The 16203-nt window shown below is 43.5% G+C and overlaps 1 protein-coding gene across 2 annotated transcripts in view; it reads right to left on the bottom strand.

Moving 5' to 3' along the window:
- Positions 1–16203, bottom strand: part of CSTPP1 (centriolar satellite-associated tubulin polyglutamylase complex regulator 1) — a 184670-nt gene that overhangs the window by 129516 nt on the left and 38951 nt on the right. For both annotated transcript variants that reach the window (XM_021009716.1, XM_021009717.2), the window contains one exon: positions 8796–8898. In XM_021009716.1, coding sequence (XP_020865375.1) covers positions 8796–8898 — 103 coding nt within the window. The remainder of the gene's footprint in view (positions 1–8795; positions 8899–16203) is intronic.

Raw genomic sequence — 16203 nt, 5'->3', positions numbered from 1 at the left:
CTAGGGAAAAAAGAAGAGGGAGGACATAAGCTATTCTAAATTTCCCCAGAATAAGTGATGGAGATAGATCAGAAACAACTAAAGACTCAATAATACTGTACCAGATCTAAATGACAACTGATCAGAACAAGAAATTCAGCCCTTCTTCAAGTTTCTTACGTCTTATCAGTCTTATTCAGACAGCAAGCCAACCAGGTAAGAACTGTGTCTTCTTCTGTGTTCTGTGTATCACCTCTAAAATAAAAATGTTGCCTGGTTGTGATCACCGATGCAAAAACCGAACAAAAGAAGCAACTTATCCCACAAGAAAGAGCTCTGAGCCCACTGGCCAAGGACACGGCTATCACTTCCTTCCCGTAATGGTTGCTGGTAGTCGAGGTTCATGATGAACTGTCATTGTTATTTGGCTTATGGAGAATAGTTTCCAGTCCTGATAGGAATTCTCGGATTTCCAACTTCCTCTCTTTTTAAAAATTCCCTATGTCTCAAAGATATCCATAAGCCCACATTGATACATCATCTTACAGCTGACAAAGCACATTGGCCACAAAACCACAAAGCACAAGCACATCCATCCATTGCTCTATGGACACTGCCTTGATGGTGTTTTGCTTTGATAGAGGTGACCCACACCCTCATATGAAAACCTGCTCAATGGTGCCTTCCTTAAACCTACAAAAAGGTGGTATGTCACTGGATTAATTATCCATCAAGGGAGTGCAATATCTGATTGACCACTAGCTGATGCTTTTTTGGAACCACCAGCCCAGGTCTCTGAAATAGGAACAAAGTAGCCCTTTCCTAAGAGACTGCAGTATCCCTTTGGCCACAAGAGGGACCAGAGCCTCAAAACATCCAGGATGATCCCTACCACTAAGCTTACTCAGCTTTGATTAACCCTTTGCTAGCCAGGTCAGAAATTAATCATCAGATTGAAATGGAATACTGGCAACATTTTAAAATATGAAATTTGCTATATGCATTCAGGTCAGAGACCCTACCCCATAATAGTTACCTACTCTCTCAATTATTTCCCATTCATAGGTTCAAAAACTCAATACGCTGTGACCACATAGTTTATTGTGAATCAAATAAAGTGAAAAGGAAACTAAATCAAATACTCCTATATGGAAACTTTTACCTCCAGCCATCTCTTAGTCTCCTCATATTTCCTTCTCAGATCTTTGGGTGCAGTTTGGGGGAATCTTGACTGAATGCAACTGAGGCTTCTGGAAAAGGAAAATGATCACAGCCTAAAAGAGGAAAAACCTGGGAGACAGAAGGCTTTCATTCCCCATCTCAGACTCACAGACTACGAGGGAAGTCAGTTCACCAGCTGCATAAGATTCACAAGAGTAGGTAATCTGGGCTGCTCTGGATTTTTTCTCCTCATGGGTCTCAGCAACTGCATGTGCTGCAGGCTTGGACCCTCTGCCAGTGTTACTGGTTTCCAGTTGCTTTGTTCTCATGGCACCTCACCTTTAGGGTAGCATTGCCTCTCCAGGCAGTCCCAGTCACCCCTGACCATTCCCATCTCTCTTCCAGAACTCCAAGCCACAGGGACAGAGGAAGCAAAAAGAAACCACCACGATGTTCAGATTCTGTTTCCTTATCCTATCTTATGACTTCTATCCCAGTGCAAATAAGAGCCCAGCAAGCCCCTGGCTCAGAGGTTTCTCCTACCAACGTCATCAGAAAGGACCCTGCCAGTTTCTCAATCCATGAATCATCTTCCATGGCCCGAAAGAGCAATAATTCAAAGGGATGAAACATCAAGTCAAATTCTTCCAGGCGATGATGAGAACAGTGATTTATGCTTATTCTTCATTCTACCTTATTGTTTCCTATGATGAACAAATTCCCCATGGAACAAGCATGCAGCACACATACACTCACGTGCACACAACTACATGCACACATGAATGTACATCCATGTATACACGTGCACACACGTAGAATAGCACAATAAACACAGGCAGAATACAGACGAGCAAGTACTTCTGCTGCAGATGTGCTGCTGACTGGCCCTCCTGCCACCAGGAAGTGACAGGACGCTTCTGTCTGTGTGCTCTATTATTCATTCCATGTTTACCTTGGTCACTGGGAAGCTTCACAAGTCACCCTTAGCAGAATGACTCAGGCCTCACCCCAACAATGACACACCATTTTTTCTTTTTGGTAAATGCTGTTAACTAAGCAATTATTTGTGTTTATTAATTTAGGCACATTTGGGTGAAAAAGAAGTTATTTTTAGGAGGTCCATATTTTTAGGAGGTTCCCTAATTTTCTCCACTAAAATGAAACGAGGCAGAGCTTTCCTTATGTGGATTTTTGCTTGTCATTTTCATAGAATGGATTTTGTCATTCTAAAAAGGCCTGGGAGTATTATCCTCATTTCTTAGATGTCCTAGGACACTAAGGCTTAGAGAATAAATGATGAGAGACAGGACATGAACCTCGATCTTCTTTCACCTAGACCATCCTCCATTTTATCATTTCCCCAAGAAGCTGATCCCAATCTGCTGTTTATTCTCCCTTACAGATACTCTAACTTCCTCTCTTGGGGCAGGAGGTCCCGGCCCTCTTTTGCTCTCCGCATTTCCCAGGCACCAGCTGTGTGCTCAGAGTGGCACCTCTAAGCATCCCTTCCTCCTGCCTTCCACAGGTTGTGGGGAAACATTCAAAGTTAGAGACTGCACACAGCATAAAAGAAAATCCCCTGGGATTTCAGATCCCTCTTTCAAGAGTGTCCAGGGAAATATGATCTAAAGATCACATGGCTTCACAGACATACACATATCCCAGCTCAGTTACTCATGTTTTACAGCTTATGTAGATTTGTAGCAACAGTCACGGACTTGTTTGGAAACACCCAAACCAGGAGAGTGATGGCTCAGTGGAGGAATCAGGCCGACCTAGAGCACAGAATCACCAGATGCTCTTCCACAGCTGTCTCAGAGGTGATCTCCATCACTGTGCACGGCGATGCTGCCCCTGCTAGATGCTTGAAGCAGGAGCTAGGAGTGTGCTGTTGACATACTCAGGGCCACGTCCATCCCACAACCAGAAGAACCAACTGCTGCCCGTAGTCCTGCCAATGTGTGAGTCCCTGGCCTCCAGGATGTACCTCCGACAGAGAACTGCAGACTTGCGACCTGGAGGGCACCTCAAGAGGCTGCGTGGCTCAGCATCAGGTTTCTGAGGAGGTGAGGCGTTACTATGCGCCATGCACACGAGAGACCCCCAAACGGGGCTAGGGACTGGCTCCCCCGTGTCCTAACTGCGGCTCACACTGATAACAGCGCTTCAAGGGTTACTCAACACTTCTCTTACAACCACTTGGAGTGGAAGGTCATACAATTATGATTAAGATCCCTGTTTTGGCAAATAAAGAAAAAACTCAGAGAGGTAAAGGGATGAAACAAAGACACGAGGCAGCATGACCTAGAATCAGTGAATGCTGGACTTTGGAGTTGGGAAAACCTGGGTTCTAGTCCCTTGTACACACTGACCAGCTGGGTAACCCCAGGAAAATCACTTCCCCTCTCTCCCACATCTGTGAAATAAGAACTCAGCGAGCTTTAGGGTCCCTTCCAGTTCAGAATGAAGACGGCAGTAATTAAAGCAGGGTCACTGGGTTAGAGGGTGCCAGAGTCACTCAGCAGCACAGAAAAAGCAAGTCTTAGCACCTGGTCAGTCAGTCAGTCAATCAGTCAGTCAGCAAGCACTTATTAGGCACTTACAGTGTGCCAGGGACTGGGCTAAGTCTGAAGGAATAACGTTAACCAAGGCTGGAGGTCGCAGAGGTTGGATAAGGCAGAGCTGTGTGTGCGCTGTCAGGGGCTGTCACTGACCTGGGTCTTCTCACTTACCTGCATCTCTTTGTGACAAGGGAGGCTTATGTGGAGAAAAGATCCAGCAATGCCCAGAGTGCCAGATCTTGTTTACTGCCCGTGGGACCAGGGCCATGTCACAGCTTCCCTAAACCTTAGTGTCCTAGGATAGCTAGGAAATGAGGCTAATACTCCCAGGCCTTTCTAGAATGACAAAATCCATTCTGTGAGAACTGTAGACAAAAGTCCACATAAGGAAAACCCTGCCTCCATTCATTTTGATGGGGAAAATTAGGGAACACTTGCAGACCTCCTAAAAACAACTTCTTTTTCACCCAAATATGCTAAAGAAGAGGATTTTTTCCAGAAATGACTAAGATACAAATATAAATGGCATCAATAAGATGTACACTTAAAACTAACTACACTCCTTAGGGTGAGACTCAAAAAGGGGACAATAAGTTAAACCAGGAAGCCTTGGGCACTGAATATCTCAAGGTCTCTGTCTCTAGCCCTTCCCCCTGCCCCTCCCCCAATGGTCCAGAATCCTCTTCTCCTCCTACCTGAGGGCCCACTTCATGCCACTTTCTGCAAGGCACAGTGAGTCATGTGTAGCACCAACGGTCCTGCTCACGGCTCTCGAGAGGAAGCCTGCCTCTAAGCCCAGCATCCCTCCCACCATACCATGAGGCCTTCCCTACATGTAGTACAGCACTCCTTCCACAATACTCAATATAAATGATGTCCAGGAAGCACGCTTAAGTAGATGGCACAACAAGTAAGAACCAAATTAAAATTAAGTAGCAGCATCTACAACTCAAGCTGACCCTACATAGCTGACACCCAGTGAGAGGGCCCAGGTTCAAAGCCCAGCTCCAATTCTTACTATCCACGTCACCTTGAACAAGGTGATGCGTTAGGAGGATCACAGGATCATCTCTGGGTCTCAGTTTCCTTCTCTGTAAAATGAGGGGGTTGAATTGGGTGATCTCTCACGCATCTTCCACCTATCAATCATACGATCCCATGAACTTTATACACTGAAGTCTTAAGTCTTGTTCAAAAACAGGCTTTTGGAGCTTTGATGCTAGCTTCTTCCCACTCTGGGCCTTAATCGGCCCCCAGGCAAATAGCGTTTCCCAGCTCTGAGGAGGTGTAGGGCATGCGCTCCCTTCGCTACATTGCGCAATTTTTAATTTCATGGACACGGCAACAGTTTACATGACAAATGAAACAAGACATAGTGGAAGGAACACTAGATCCGTAACTAGGAGACCCAAGCTCTGCAGTCCCAGCCCTGTTATTGCCTGTGTGACCTCAACTGGATCTCAGTTTCCACATCTGTAAAATGAGGAATGAGGACTAAGTAGTCTCTAAGGTCCTTTCCACCTCTATATCTATGATTTGGATCTTTTTAAAATTAGCACAAAGGGGGCAGCTAGGTGGCGCAGTAGATAGAACACCAGCCCTGAAGTCAGGAGGACCTGAGTTCAAATCCAGCCTCAGACCAAACACTTGACGCTTACTAGCTGTGTGACTCTGGGCAAGTCACTTAACCCCAGTTGCCTAAAAAAAAAAAGAAAGAAAGAAAGAAAGAATTAAAATTAGCACAAAGGAGGTTCTTTAGTGCCTTTCCACACCCAAAGCCCGATGACCCCAAAGACTACGCTAGCTAGTATCACTGGAATCATCAGAAGTAGTTATTATTGGTGATTATCCTGTTAATGTTATGACCAGTATTACAGAAGCTCATCCACATGGGCTAATTCTGCCCTGAATTTAGCTGTAGAGTTCTATACAGTCGCATGAAATGCTTCTCATGCGGCAGAATGTGGAGAAGAGAATCCCGCAGAATGGGAACGAGATCAGGCCAAGATTAGGATTCCTATTCAAAAGCAAAGGAGAACCCGTTGGTACAGACTCCTGGAGAAGGGAACAGAGTTTGGGGAAGGGAAGGATGAAGACAGCCTAAAAGAAGTGCCACCTTCATGGAGAAACTCCTCCTGGAGAAAGCGATTCAACACCAGAGGTGAAACACGCTAAAAGGCCTATGGACCTACAAACCCAACTTGTCAATTTTCCATTTCCCTGGCCTGTTTGCATCAGACCACACCACGAGAACAGCAAGACACTTTTCTCTACCTTATCCTCCTTTAGAGAAATGAGAGAAAGACTTGGCTGTGCTCCCAGAAACCCCACTCCTCCCAGGAACATGGAATTCCACCCCACTGTGGATTCTGATTTTATTTACAAGACCAGCAGCTTTGCCTAAGATCCAGGGAGAATCAGGAACCCCCTAAGAACCACCCAACTGTAGGCCATTAAGTCAGCTGGCTGTTCTCCAAAGGCACACTGAGCAGCTTCAGAAGAAAATTTATTTTCAAGGAAGATGGCCTGTGAAAATGGAACTCACACTGACAAAACCAGGGTCAGATGGTGGTATCTAAGAGGCAGCTCTGTTTCCTCCGAAAGCTCCCTATAAACCAGAAAGCAGGAAAGTGGAAAACAGAAACCAAAGGACTGTTTAAAGATGTGAGGGCAAAGTTACATCAAAACACATCAGCAATATAGCAGTTACATGTATAACTTATTTCAGCAGCAGCAACACAACAACAACAACAACAACAATAATAATGCTTTCTATTGTTTCACATCCACTGCTCTTGGAACTCCAGATGCTTTAAAGACATTACTGCCATTACAGGAGAAGAGCACTGAATTTGGAGTAAAAAAATCTGGGTCTGAATCTTTGCTCCATTACAGAGGACTGATGTGACCCACATTTCTCAAAGGAAACAGTAATCATTTGGACTCTTATACTCCCAAGTACATTTCACAAGGCATGACAAGCCTTGAATGGGATGGAATGCTCTTTGCTAAGGCAAAGCCCTCTACATGTACCTTTCCTCCCATCCCTTCCCGTGTTCTCCAGCAGAATGCTCCCTCTATCATCCCAACTCTCTTGCTAATCTTCAGTCTCCCTGGTTCCTGGCTCTTCTCTGATGACCACAGAAATATCCATGTCTTCACTTGATCCTACCATCCTTAGTAGTGATCTCCCTAGAGCTCTCGTCCCTTCTCTGTTAATTAACTCGAGAAAGCCTTCTGCATTTGGTGCTCCCCCTTTTCCTCTCACTAGATTCTAATCCCTCGGCAATCTGGCTTCTGACCTTATCAGTTAACTGAAACTGCTCTCTCCAAAGTCCCCATGGTGTCTGCAAGCCTAATAGCCTTTTTCTCAAGCCTTATCCTTCTTGACCTCTCTTCTCTGGACACCCTTATTCTTTCCCACATGTCTTGCTGCATCTTCACCTGGGCTGAGCTCACTAACTGTGATATCTTCCATTGTGGGCCCCCTTCTCTTCTTCCTCTGGACTGTCTCACTTAGTAATCTCATCAGCTTTTGTGAGCTCAATGAACATCTCTATGGAATTGATTCCCAGATCTTGGTATCCAACCCCAGCCTTCCCCTTGAGCTCCAGGCTAACCTTTCCAAGCACCTCTTGGATATCTTGAACTGAGGTTCTCTCAAACTCATACGTTCAAAAGAGAACTTGTTATCACTCTCCTTAAACATGCTCCCCTCCCCCAACTTCTCTCTTAGGGTAGAGGTTGCCACCACCCACCTAGACGCCCAGATTCACAAATCATTCAATGTCATTCTTGCCCCTCTTTAGCACACAGACCAAAGAGCCAAATGTCACTGCTTCTTTCTAGCTTCACACTGTCTCTAGCTTCACACAGCTGTCAAGCTGGTGCCGGCTTTCATCGGTCATCAGTTGAGGCCTCCCTCAATGCTGGTCCATCCTCTGCCCAGCTGCCAAAATGATTCCATAAGGTAGCTCTGACCATTTCATCTCACGGCTCAGCAAACCCCAAGAGTCTCCTCTTACCTCCAGGAAGGATCAAGTCTAAAATTGTCTGTTTGGCATTTAAAGCCCTTCACAATCCGGTCCTTTTCTATATTGCTGTCTTCCTAAGCTTCCCTCTACAAAGCCAGCAATACTGGCCCACTTGCTTTCCAAGGTGGTGAGCTGACACAGTGGATATACAGTGGAATCAGAAAGACCTGAGTTCAAATCTGACTTCAGATACTTATTAGCTATGTGATCCTAGACAAGCCAAATGCAGAAGGCTTTTTTACCTCAGTTTCCTCACCTATAAAATGGGAATAACAAGAGTATCTAGCTGCCAGGGTGTTTGTGAGGACCAAGTGAGATCATCTTTGCAAAGCACTGTGTATTATATATTACTCCTCCCACACAACTGCTGGTCCCTCCTGGGGTTCTCCCTCATACCTGAAATGCCCTGCCCCCTTATCACAAAGCCTTCAGCTCAACTCCCTCCTTCTGCTAGTCCTTCCCCACTCACTTGGGTCTTGTATTCTCATAGCTGTTCACACATTGTCTTCCCCATTAGCCTGGGAGCTCCTCCAAGGGCAGGGACCATGTCTTTTGCCTCTCTTTGCATCCCCAGTGCTTTGCACAGCACCCAGCACTTAGAAGGGCTTAAAAGAGGCCTGTTGACTGATTGGTTTCAAAAATTATTCAGCAGCCAATAAAATGACAGAGCAAAGGGGCCTCACTGAAAATAGTTACATGCAAGAAGGCCACATGTGAAACAACACTAAGAGGAACACCGGCTGAAGGAAATAAGACAGAACCAGAAGCATCTGGTACAACACAGCCAAAAGAAAAGCTACAAATGAGAAGGAACAGCTAATCAGGTGTGTTTCTAGTACAACTAATGGCCCAGGGCAGGCATCAGCCACGGAATGATGGCCCAAAGGCACAGTCACAAGAACCATAGTCCAGCAGCCCTTGGCTAACCTCCTAAAACTGAGCATTCACAGGCACTCCATAATCAGAATGCATCCCGCTCTATTCTTCTTGTGCCCTGGCTGCATCCAAGTGCCTCCTCTGGCGCGGCCCCGCCCCACTGGCAAAGCATCGCTGTACTTACTATTCAGTGAAGAATCTGGCAATGCCGTATTGACTAACATCCTCTCTGTTCTCCAGCAGCTGGCTCACTGCGTCCTCCATGTACGTGAGGACGTGTCGCTGAGCTGCAAACCCAAAGAAAGAAGGAGAGAAAGAGATTAAAGCACAAAGTCCTGCACAAAAGGAAGAGCCAGCCCAAGGGCTCCTCCAAGTGCACAGAGGTCACAGAATGAGTCCACCACCCAATCTAAGGTAGAAGCCCAGTGCATGCCCCACACCACAATGTGGAACAAGGAAGGGGGCTGTCTAAAGCGTCCCCCTCTTTTTCTTCTCTTTGGGTTTTAAAGACAGACCGAGACGGCAACTCGAGCGGTGCTGCAGTGCAGCAGGAAGGCCTGAGAGTCGTTCTCGAGGCCCCCAGCTCCCTCATCCCCCACACCTCTATTCTTTTGCCTGTCAGAATAATTCACTCCAGGGAGTTACTCCTACAACTGATTTCATGCCTAGAAAGTAGATGTTTCAGGATGGTGCAGAAAAAAGAAAAATAAAGGCTTTTTTCTAATCACCGGAAGCATTTACTGGTCATAAAAAGCATCTGAAGGAGGCAGGCGTTGGAATCAGAAAGTCCCTATTTAAATCCTGTCTGTGTGACCATAGACAAATGACTGAACATCTCAGTGCCCTAGGCAACTCTCTCAGATCTGAATTGGTGGAGAGAGTTTCCACACCAGCAAGTTACACCAATTAAAACACAGGTCCAGAAAGGGAAAAAAGCATCTGAACTGGTTATACATGTATGTGTCACTGATCTTGGTAAATCACAACACCATTAAATCTTTAATGTAATTCAACTGAAAAAAATCCATATTTTCCACATTGGTTGTGGAAAGTAAAGGTTATCCATAGGTTTGAGAGTTGAAGACTGTCCATTTCTACTGTCAACAATTACAATGGTACCATACAGAGGGATGAAGAAGAAAGGATGTTAGAAGTGGCATCAAAGGCATTAGATTTGAATATGGCTTGACCTGGGTGACCTTGGCCTACTTATTTGACCTCCTTTGGTCTCAGTTTTACCATTTGTAAAATGAGGAGGTGACTTGGTTCTTTTTTTTAGCTCTAATCCATGATCCTATGATTCCTTTGGAGGTTGCATAAGTGTGGGGAAAGGGAGAGAATTTGTCAGGACAGCCCTGATTAACTGATTTCTTCCCCAAGCCAGCTGGTGAACTCGCAGAAGGAGCAGGTAACTGAGATAAACCAGTTATGAGCTACAAAGACACAGTCTGAACTCCACTGTTAGCTCTTTATGAAGTATAAAGTTCTCTTTAATGGAATTAGAGGGGCAGAAGATTGGCCACATCAAGTTGGCTTTTAAAAAGCTAGCTTGCTAGTTCTGGGGTCAGTTGAGGCCAGGAGAGCTTTGTGGAGTGTGACCTCTGGTAGAACAGAAGAGAGTCACCTGGGAGGAAGAACTCAGTTCTCAAGAGGGGATCGCTCCTTGCTTTTCTCTTTGCACAACCAGAAGGTAGTGAAGTAGAGATTTCTCTCTCCTATTCCCCAACTGGCCAATCATCTCACATGTGTTGCAGTAGAACTACCCAAAGGATAGAAGAAATCATACTCTGTAGCAAGACAGCCAGTCAGTAGAGGCTGCTGTCAGGAGAGCCCCTGGCAGCAGAAAAGAGATCCATCTATGGATTTAAGAGAAAATGAGGACTTAAGGGGTCAAGCTTCAGAGAGTAACAGGCCCAAACTGCCCAGCGTAAACGCTATACCCAGGGGAGACAGCAGTGTGAGGATACCCTTAGAAGAGAAATGGCATCCTGGCCCTACAGTGCAAGAGATATGAATTGCCTTGGTCATTCCTTATGTAAGTGCCTTACTACCAGTGAACTCTATATATTTTCCCATTGGGGGAATGTTTTGTAGCTTCCTACTCTGTTATCTTAGCTGAGCTAATTTTATCTTTTTGGCTGACAAAAGCACTTGTGAACTTGGAGGTCTTATTAATAAGGACCAGTGAAGAACCTCTGAAGCCTTGAGGCAGTGGTCAACCCTTGAGAAACCGGAGAGTGACAAGGTGGGGAAGTAACTCAGAGGAGGTGTTACACCTTATTTTGGGGTTTTTTTTCTCCATTTCAATGGCACCTTATGGTTTGCAAAGTGTTTTCCTTACCACAGCTCTTTCAGGTAAGGAATACAAGCATTATTGACCCCCATCTCACAGATGAAGAAACTTGTCCAGGGTCACAGCTACAGTAAGTGGGGAACAGGGATTAAAATTCAAGACTCCTGAGTCCAAAATCTACGAGTAACCTTTCCATTATACCAACCTACCTTCACTCAGTGTCTCAGTTTTTCAACCTATAAAATGGGAAAAGCACTTCTTTCTGGAGTAGTAAGAATAAAAAGTCACATACTAAAATGATGCACACACTACCAGTCTCAAACAATTAACCAAAATTCTCATTTGCCCTTTGGTCACAGTCTCCTCACTCAAGAAAACATAGGGGTATCACCTGCTATCCACACATAGCATACACTCGATAAATTCTTATTCATTTAATAAATTCTTATTCATTTACCGGTGTTGACTAGCTTGACTAGGAATACAGGTTACAGGTTGACTAGGAATAAAAACATTATACTGAAAGTCTATAAAATAAATGAGCTTAGCTATCTGAACTATAATTAAGTCTGGAAGTGATGTTATTGACTAGGGATTTCACAAGTTGGTACCTGGCCAAAGTCCAGATGAATAATGTTTACTTTTTGTGACTTGTTCTCAACAAGGGTTTTCCCAAGTTAACAATCAACTTTCACAAATACAAAAAAAAAAAGGATTTCAACAAAACATATTTTAACCAACAATGTGTTTTTATGCTTTGGAAGTCTTTTAAAGATTATACAAATTGAGAATGAAGCTTTGAGCCACTACTCCCTTGGATCTGGGATCTTAAACACAGGAGCCAGCCATTCAACAGTAGAGAGGGCAATCTGTTATTGCCTTCTCATCCCACGTGATTCTTGTCCATGTTCTCCTAGAAATCCGCCACAAAGAGGCCCACCCAACACGCCGTGAGATCTTGTGGAGCTCCTAACATCACATTAGTACCAATGGAGCACAATGTCTGCTCACAATTATCCTTCACTCTTGCTACATGACTGGCCCACCTACATTTCTTTGATAATATCTTTACACTGCTTTTCCGGTGCAATTCTTTATTCTTTGAAGTAATACATGACATTAGTGGTTTGCAAGATAGCAATCACTAAAGCAAAAACAGATACTAAAATGGGAAGAAAAAAATATCAAAATAGTTTGACACTATAGTCGTCTTTTACTTAGCATCTTCAATTAATGATATGCTTTAATTGCATAGACAAAGAGAAATGCCAATTGGTTTTCCAATGGTCAACACTTTGTACTTTTAGATAAGCTGACTGAAAGTGTATTTGGAACTTACCAAAGGACTGCTCCCTGGAAATACTTGAAATTTTCTGCTTTTTATTCAAATAGGGTTGGTGTGACTTTTTTTTTTAACTTTCAGTTGTACAAGTAGAAGGTCTAGACTAAGTGTCTTCTGCTTATGTATCAAAGGTAGATCTTGAACCGAGGTCTTCCAAACTCCAAAGCCAGCTCCCCAGCCATTACACCATGATGCCTCTCTTTTTGTTTAACTTATAAACATGTAATCTTGATTAACAGCAAAAGGTTTTTTTAGTAAGTAAATACAGACTTCTGGGTCATGTGAAAAACAATATGGTGGACTAGACAGTTTTTCTGATGCACCTTTTCAAAACAGAAATTATACACAAAGATAAAGCAACTTCACTGTCTCCATGGTCTAGGTACAGGGGTGGGGAACCTGTGGCCTTGAGGCCACATGGCCACTGGCATCCCACCCCTGGTAGGACAACTAGAATCGAAAGAAGGGGGAAAACCCAGAAACTGAGGCTTACTGACCCAGAATTCACTCAGCCCCCAACTCCCACCTCCCATGCTACCAACAGCAGGCTCTACTAGCAAACCCAATGATATAACACAGGCTTATATCAAAACCCACTCCTATACCCTGGTACTACCCTCCTCTCTTTTCAGTGCCATGGAGATTCTAGCTGCAGGCTGTGGAGGTTTGCTTGGATGATAGCCAGGCTGGCCACAGTCCTTCAGGAGCAAAAGTCTATCTACCTGGGCTGCAACCCAGAAGCACCAGTGCAGCAAAGCTCAGATCTGCTGGTGCAGGGCCAGAGAACTGAGGCACAGAGAGAGTGGGACAAGTCACCAGGATGGGACAGCATCCATGTGAGGGGCTGTGCAGCACTCTACACCAAGCCTACGGAAAGAACATAACACCAGTTGGGGCCAATTCTGGCCACCCAAAAGTCAGCTGAGGCACGGTCCTAAGCTGTGAATTAATTTCTCAGTGATGGAAGAGGCTCAGACACTTTGAGATCCAGCCCCAAGGAAGCCACAATCAGAAAGAGAGGGAGTCAGGAAGTGAATGATAAGGTAAATCAGGAGGAAAAAAGACCGAAAGTACCAAAGATTTCAGGAAGAAGAAAACTCAAAGACCTTGAACATAAACAGACAAATCAATGGGAAAAACAATGACAACAGAAGGAAATAGGGCCTCCAGATCTGGTAAATGAGGTCAGGCATCTTTGAATAAAAACTGAAAAACAAAAGAAAATGATCCAACACTTAATGAGACAAAAGACCCTGTGGAATTCTAGGAGAACGTGGAACTATAACATGCTGTAACATGTTTAAAAAAAGAAATGAGAATTATGACAGTAGAATGTATACCCAACGCACCAAAAAATAATGAACAGAATAGAAAAACTTGAATCTACACTAGCAGATTCATCACAAAGAAACAAAGGAGAGAACAATGGGCTGGAACCATAAGAACACAGAAGTTAAGAACAATCTAGAAGAAGAGAAACAAAAAGCAATAACATTTTCTAAAAATATGCTCACTACATGGGGCAGCTAGGTGGCACAGTGGATAGAGCACCAGCCCTGGAGTCAGGAGGACCTGAGTTCAAATTCAGCCTCAGATACATAACACTTACTAGCTGTGTGATCCTGGGCAAGTCACTTAACCCCACTGCCTAACCCCCTCAAAAAATATGCTCACTGCACAAGCAAAACATACTCATCTTGAAGACACGATGTGCAAAGACAACCTAAGGATCAAAGGTCTCCCAGAAAAACATGACAGGACTGAATGAATGAATGAATAAATAAATAAAACCTGACACTGCAATGAAGGAAATAATATAAGGGAACTGCCCAGAGCTTCTGAATATAAATAATGAAATTCCACTTGAAAGAATTCAGATTGCCTCCAGGAAAAAAAAAAACTCAAGGCTATAAACTTCAAGACACATAATGTTTAAATTTAACAATTCAATTCAGGAACAACAAATTCTGTAAGCCATCAGGAGAAAGACCTTCAAAGACAAAAGAGAGAACATTCACATAACTCAAGACTGTTCCATAACCACCAGAAAAAGGACATAATGGAATACTGTGCTCTGGAGAGCAATGGAGCTCAGGATGTAGCTCAGAGTGCCCCATCCTACAAATCTGAGTTGGATATACAACAATAAAGAAGAATTTAAAACATTTTTAGAAAGAAAACTAGAATGGAAGAAATTATTTGCCTCTCAAACACCCCAAACAACAGAAATGCAGGAGTTAATAAATGAAGCAAGCAAAGACAGCAAAAGCAACAGAGTGACCACAGAAAGACCACTAAGAAACTTCTTTCAAAATATACACAAAGAGACGGGGTGAAGGTGGAAGTCAAGTGGAGATAATGGTGAAGAGGAAGACAGCGGGCATTATGGACAGAACCTGGTGACAGAAGCCTATGGGTGAATCAATGCTTCTTTTGTGGTATTATACAACAACATGAAAGGGTACATAAAAGGGTGTGAGGGGAGCAGGGGAATAGATAGATATGTGTGATGTACCAGGGTCAAATCTAGGACTAGCAATGAGGACAAGGTAACCTCTGTGGTCTCAGAAAGAGAAGAGCCTTCAGACTAGTGGGTAAGGAAGAAGGGGGAAAGACTGAAAAATAGGTGGATAAAAGAGGACTTACTTTGGAGGTGGGAGGAGGTTCCACTAATGAATGCTCCTATGGGTGAAAGGAGATGAAGACCTTACACTGGATGAGGCCTTGAAAAGTCTATTTGTACTGTGGGGAGAGGAGTGGAACCCCTGAGTGCAACTGGCATCTGGAGGAGTGGGAGAGCATGGATACAGGGAAAAGGTTTTCAGGCAAAAGGAGAAAAAATAAGATCAACAAGAGAAGGTATAGATCATCTAGAGATCATATATAGATCATAGATCAAATACAGAAGGCACAGATAGTGGGGGGGAAAGTCTCTACCATGGGGCAGTATCCTCTCTGACACCTGCAATAACTGGCATTGTTGTGGGAATGAGGCCCAATGGAAAGGGCAATCCATGAGGTAAGCCCTACAAGCCAGTGGCAGAAAGCACCTAGAAGGAAGAGTCTAGAATGGATCCCCTGGGAACTTTGATTGTATAAAGAATATAGAGAAAAGAGAGAGCCTAGTAACTGTAAGGGTCGTGAATCAGGGAATAAGGGTTTAGAGTAAACAGAAAGAAAAGAAGGATAACAAAGAGAGAAAAATTCATTTTGGAAAGGGATGCCAAGAAATGAAATTTTAAAAACTAATGAACAGGACTAGCTGAAGGGAGAGGAAGGGGAATCTACTTGACTAACTAAGAGAAAAAAAGAGGCAGAAGAAATACATCACCAGATAAAAGCAGGAGAGCTCTAAAGTGAAATAGGTGATAAATAAGAAGAGGAGATCGAGGTGAGGGGAGGAAAACCAACAAGAACAGGGCTACCTTAAAAAAAAAAGATTAAAGTAACTGAAAGAATAAAATACTGTATAGCAGAAGAAAGAAAAATCATAACTTAAAAAAACTATTTTAGAGACAGAAGAAAATATAAACCTAACTCGTATAACTTTAAATACAAATGGATTAAACAAGCTAATAAAATGAAAAAAAGAATCAAAGACTAGAGAAATAGATCAATGGAACAGATTAGACAAAGGAAATTCAGACACAATAAAACTCATTAACTCAGTGGTTGATAAAGTGGAAAACAGAAATTACCTAAAACTGCTGGGAAAGTAATCTGGCAGAAATTAAACTTAGACTAACATATATTCTAAATGGGTCTGTGACTTTAATATTATAGATCATACCATTAAAAAATTAGAAGGGAAAAATCTTATACTTCTCACAGCTATCAGGAGGAAATGTATTCTCTTTTTTGTTTGTTTGTTAGGCAATGGGGTGAAGTGACTTGCCCAGGATAACACAGCTAGTAAGTGTAATGTGTCTGAGGCCAAATTTGAACTCTCTAGGGCTG

The sequence above is a fragment of the Phascolarctos cinereus genome, unplaced genomic scaffold (assembly GCF_003287225.1).
Source record: "Phascolarctos cinereus isolate Bilbo 61053 unplaced genomic scaffold, phaCin_HiC Scaffold_9;HRSCAF=440, whole genome shotgun sequence".
Lineage (NCBI taxonomy): Eukaryota > Metazoa > Chordata > Mammalia > Diprotodontia > Phascolarctidae > Phascolarctos > Phascolarctos cinereus.
Note: the sequence above shows the minus strand (reverse complement) of the source record. Positions and strands in the feature narration are given on the sequence as shown.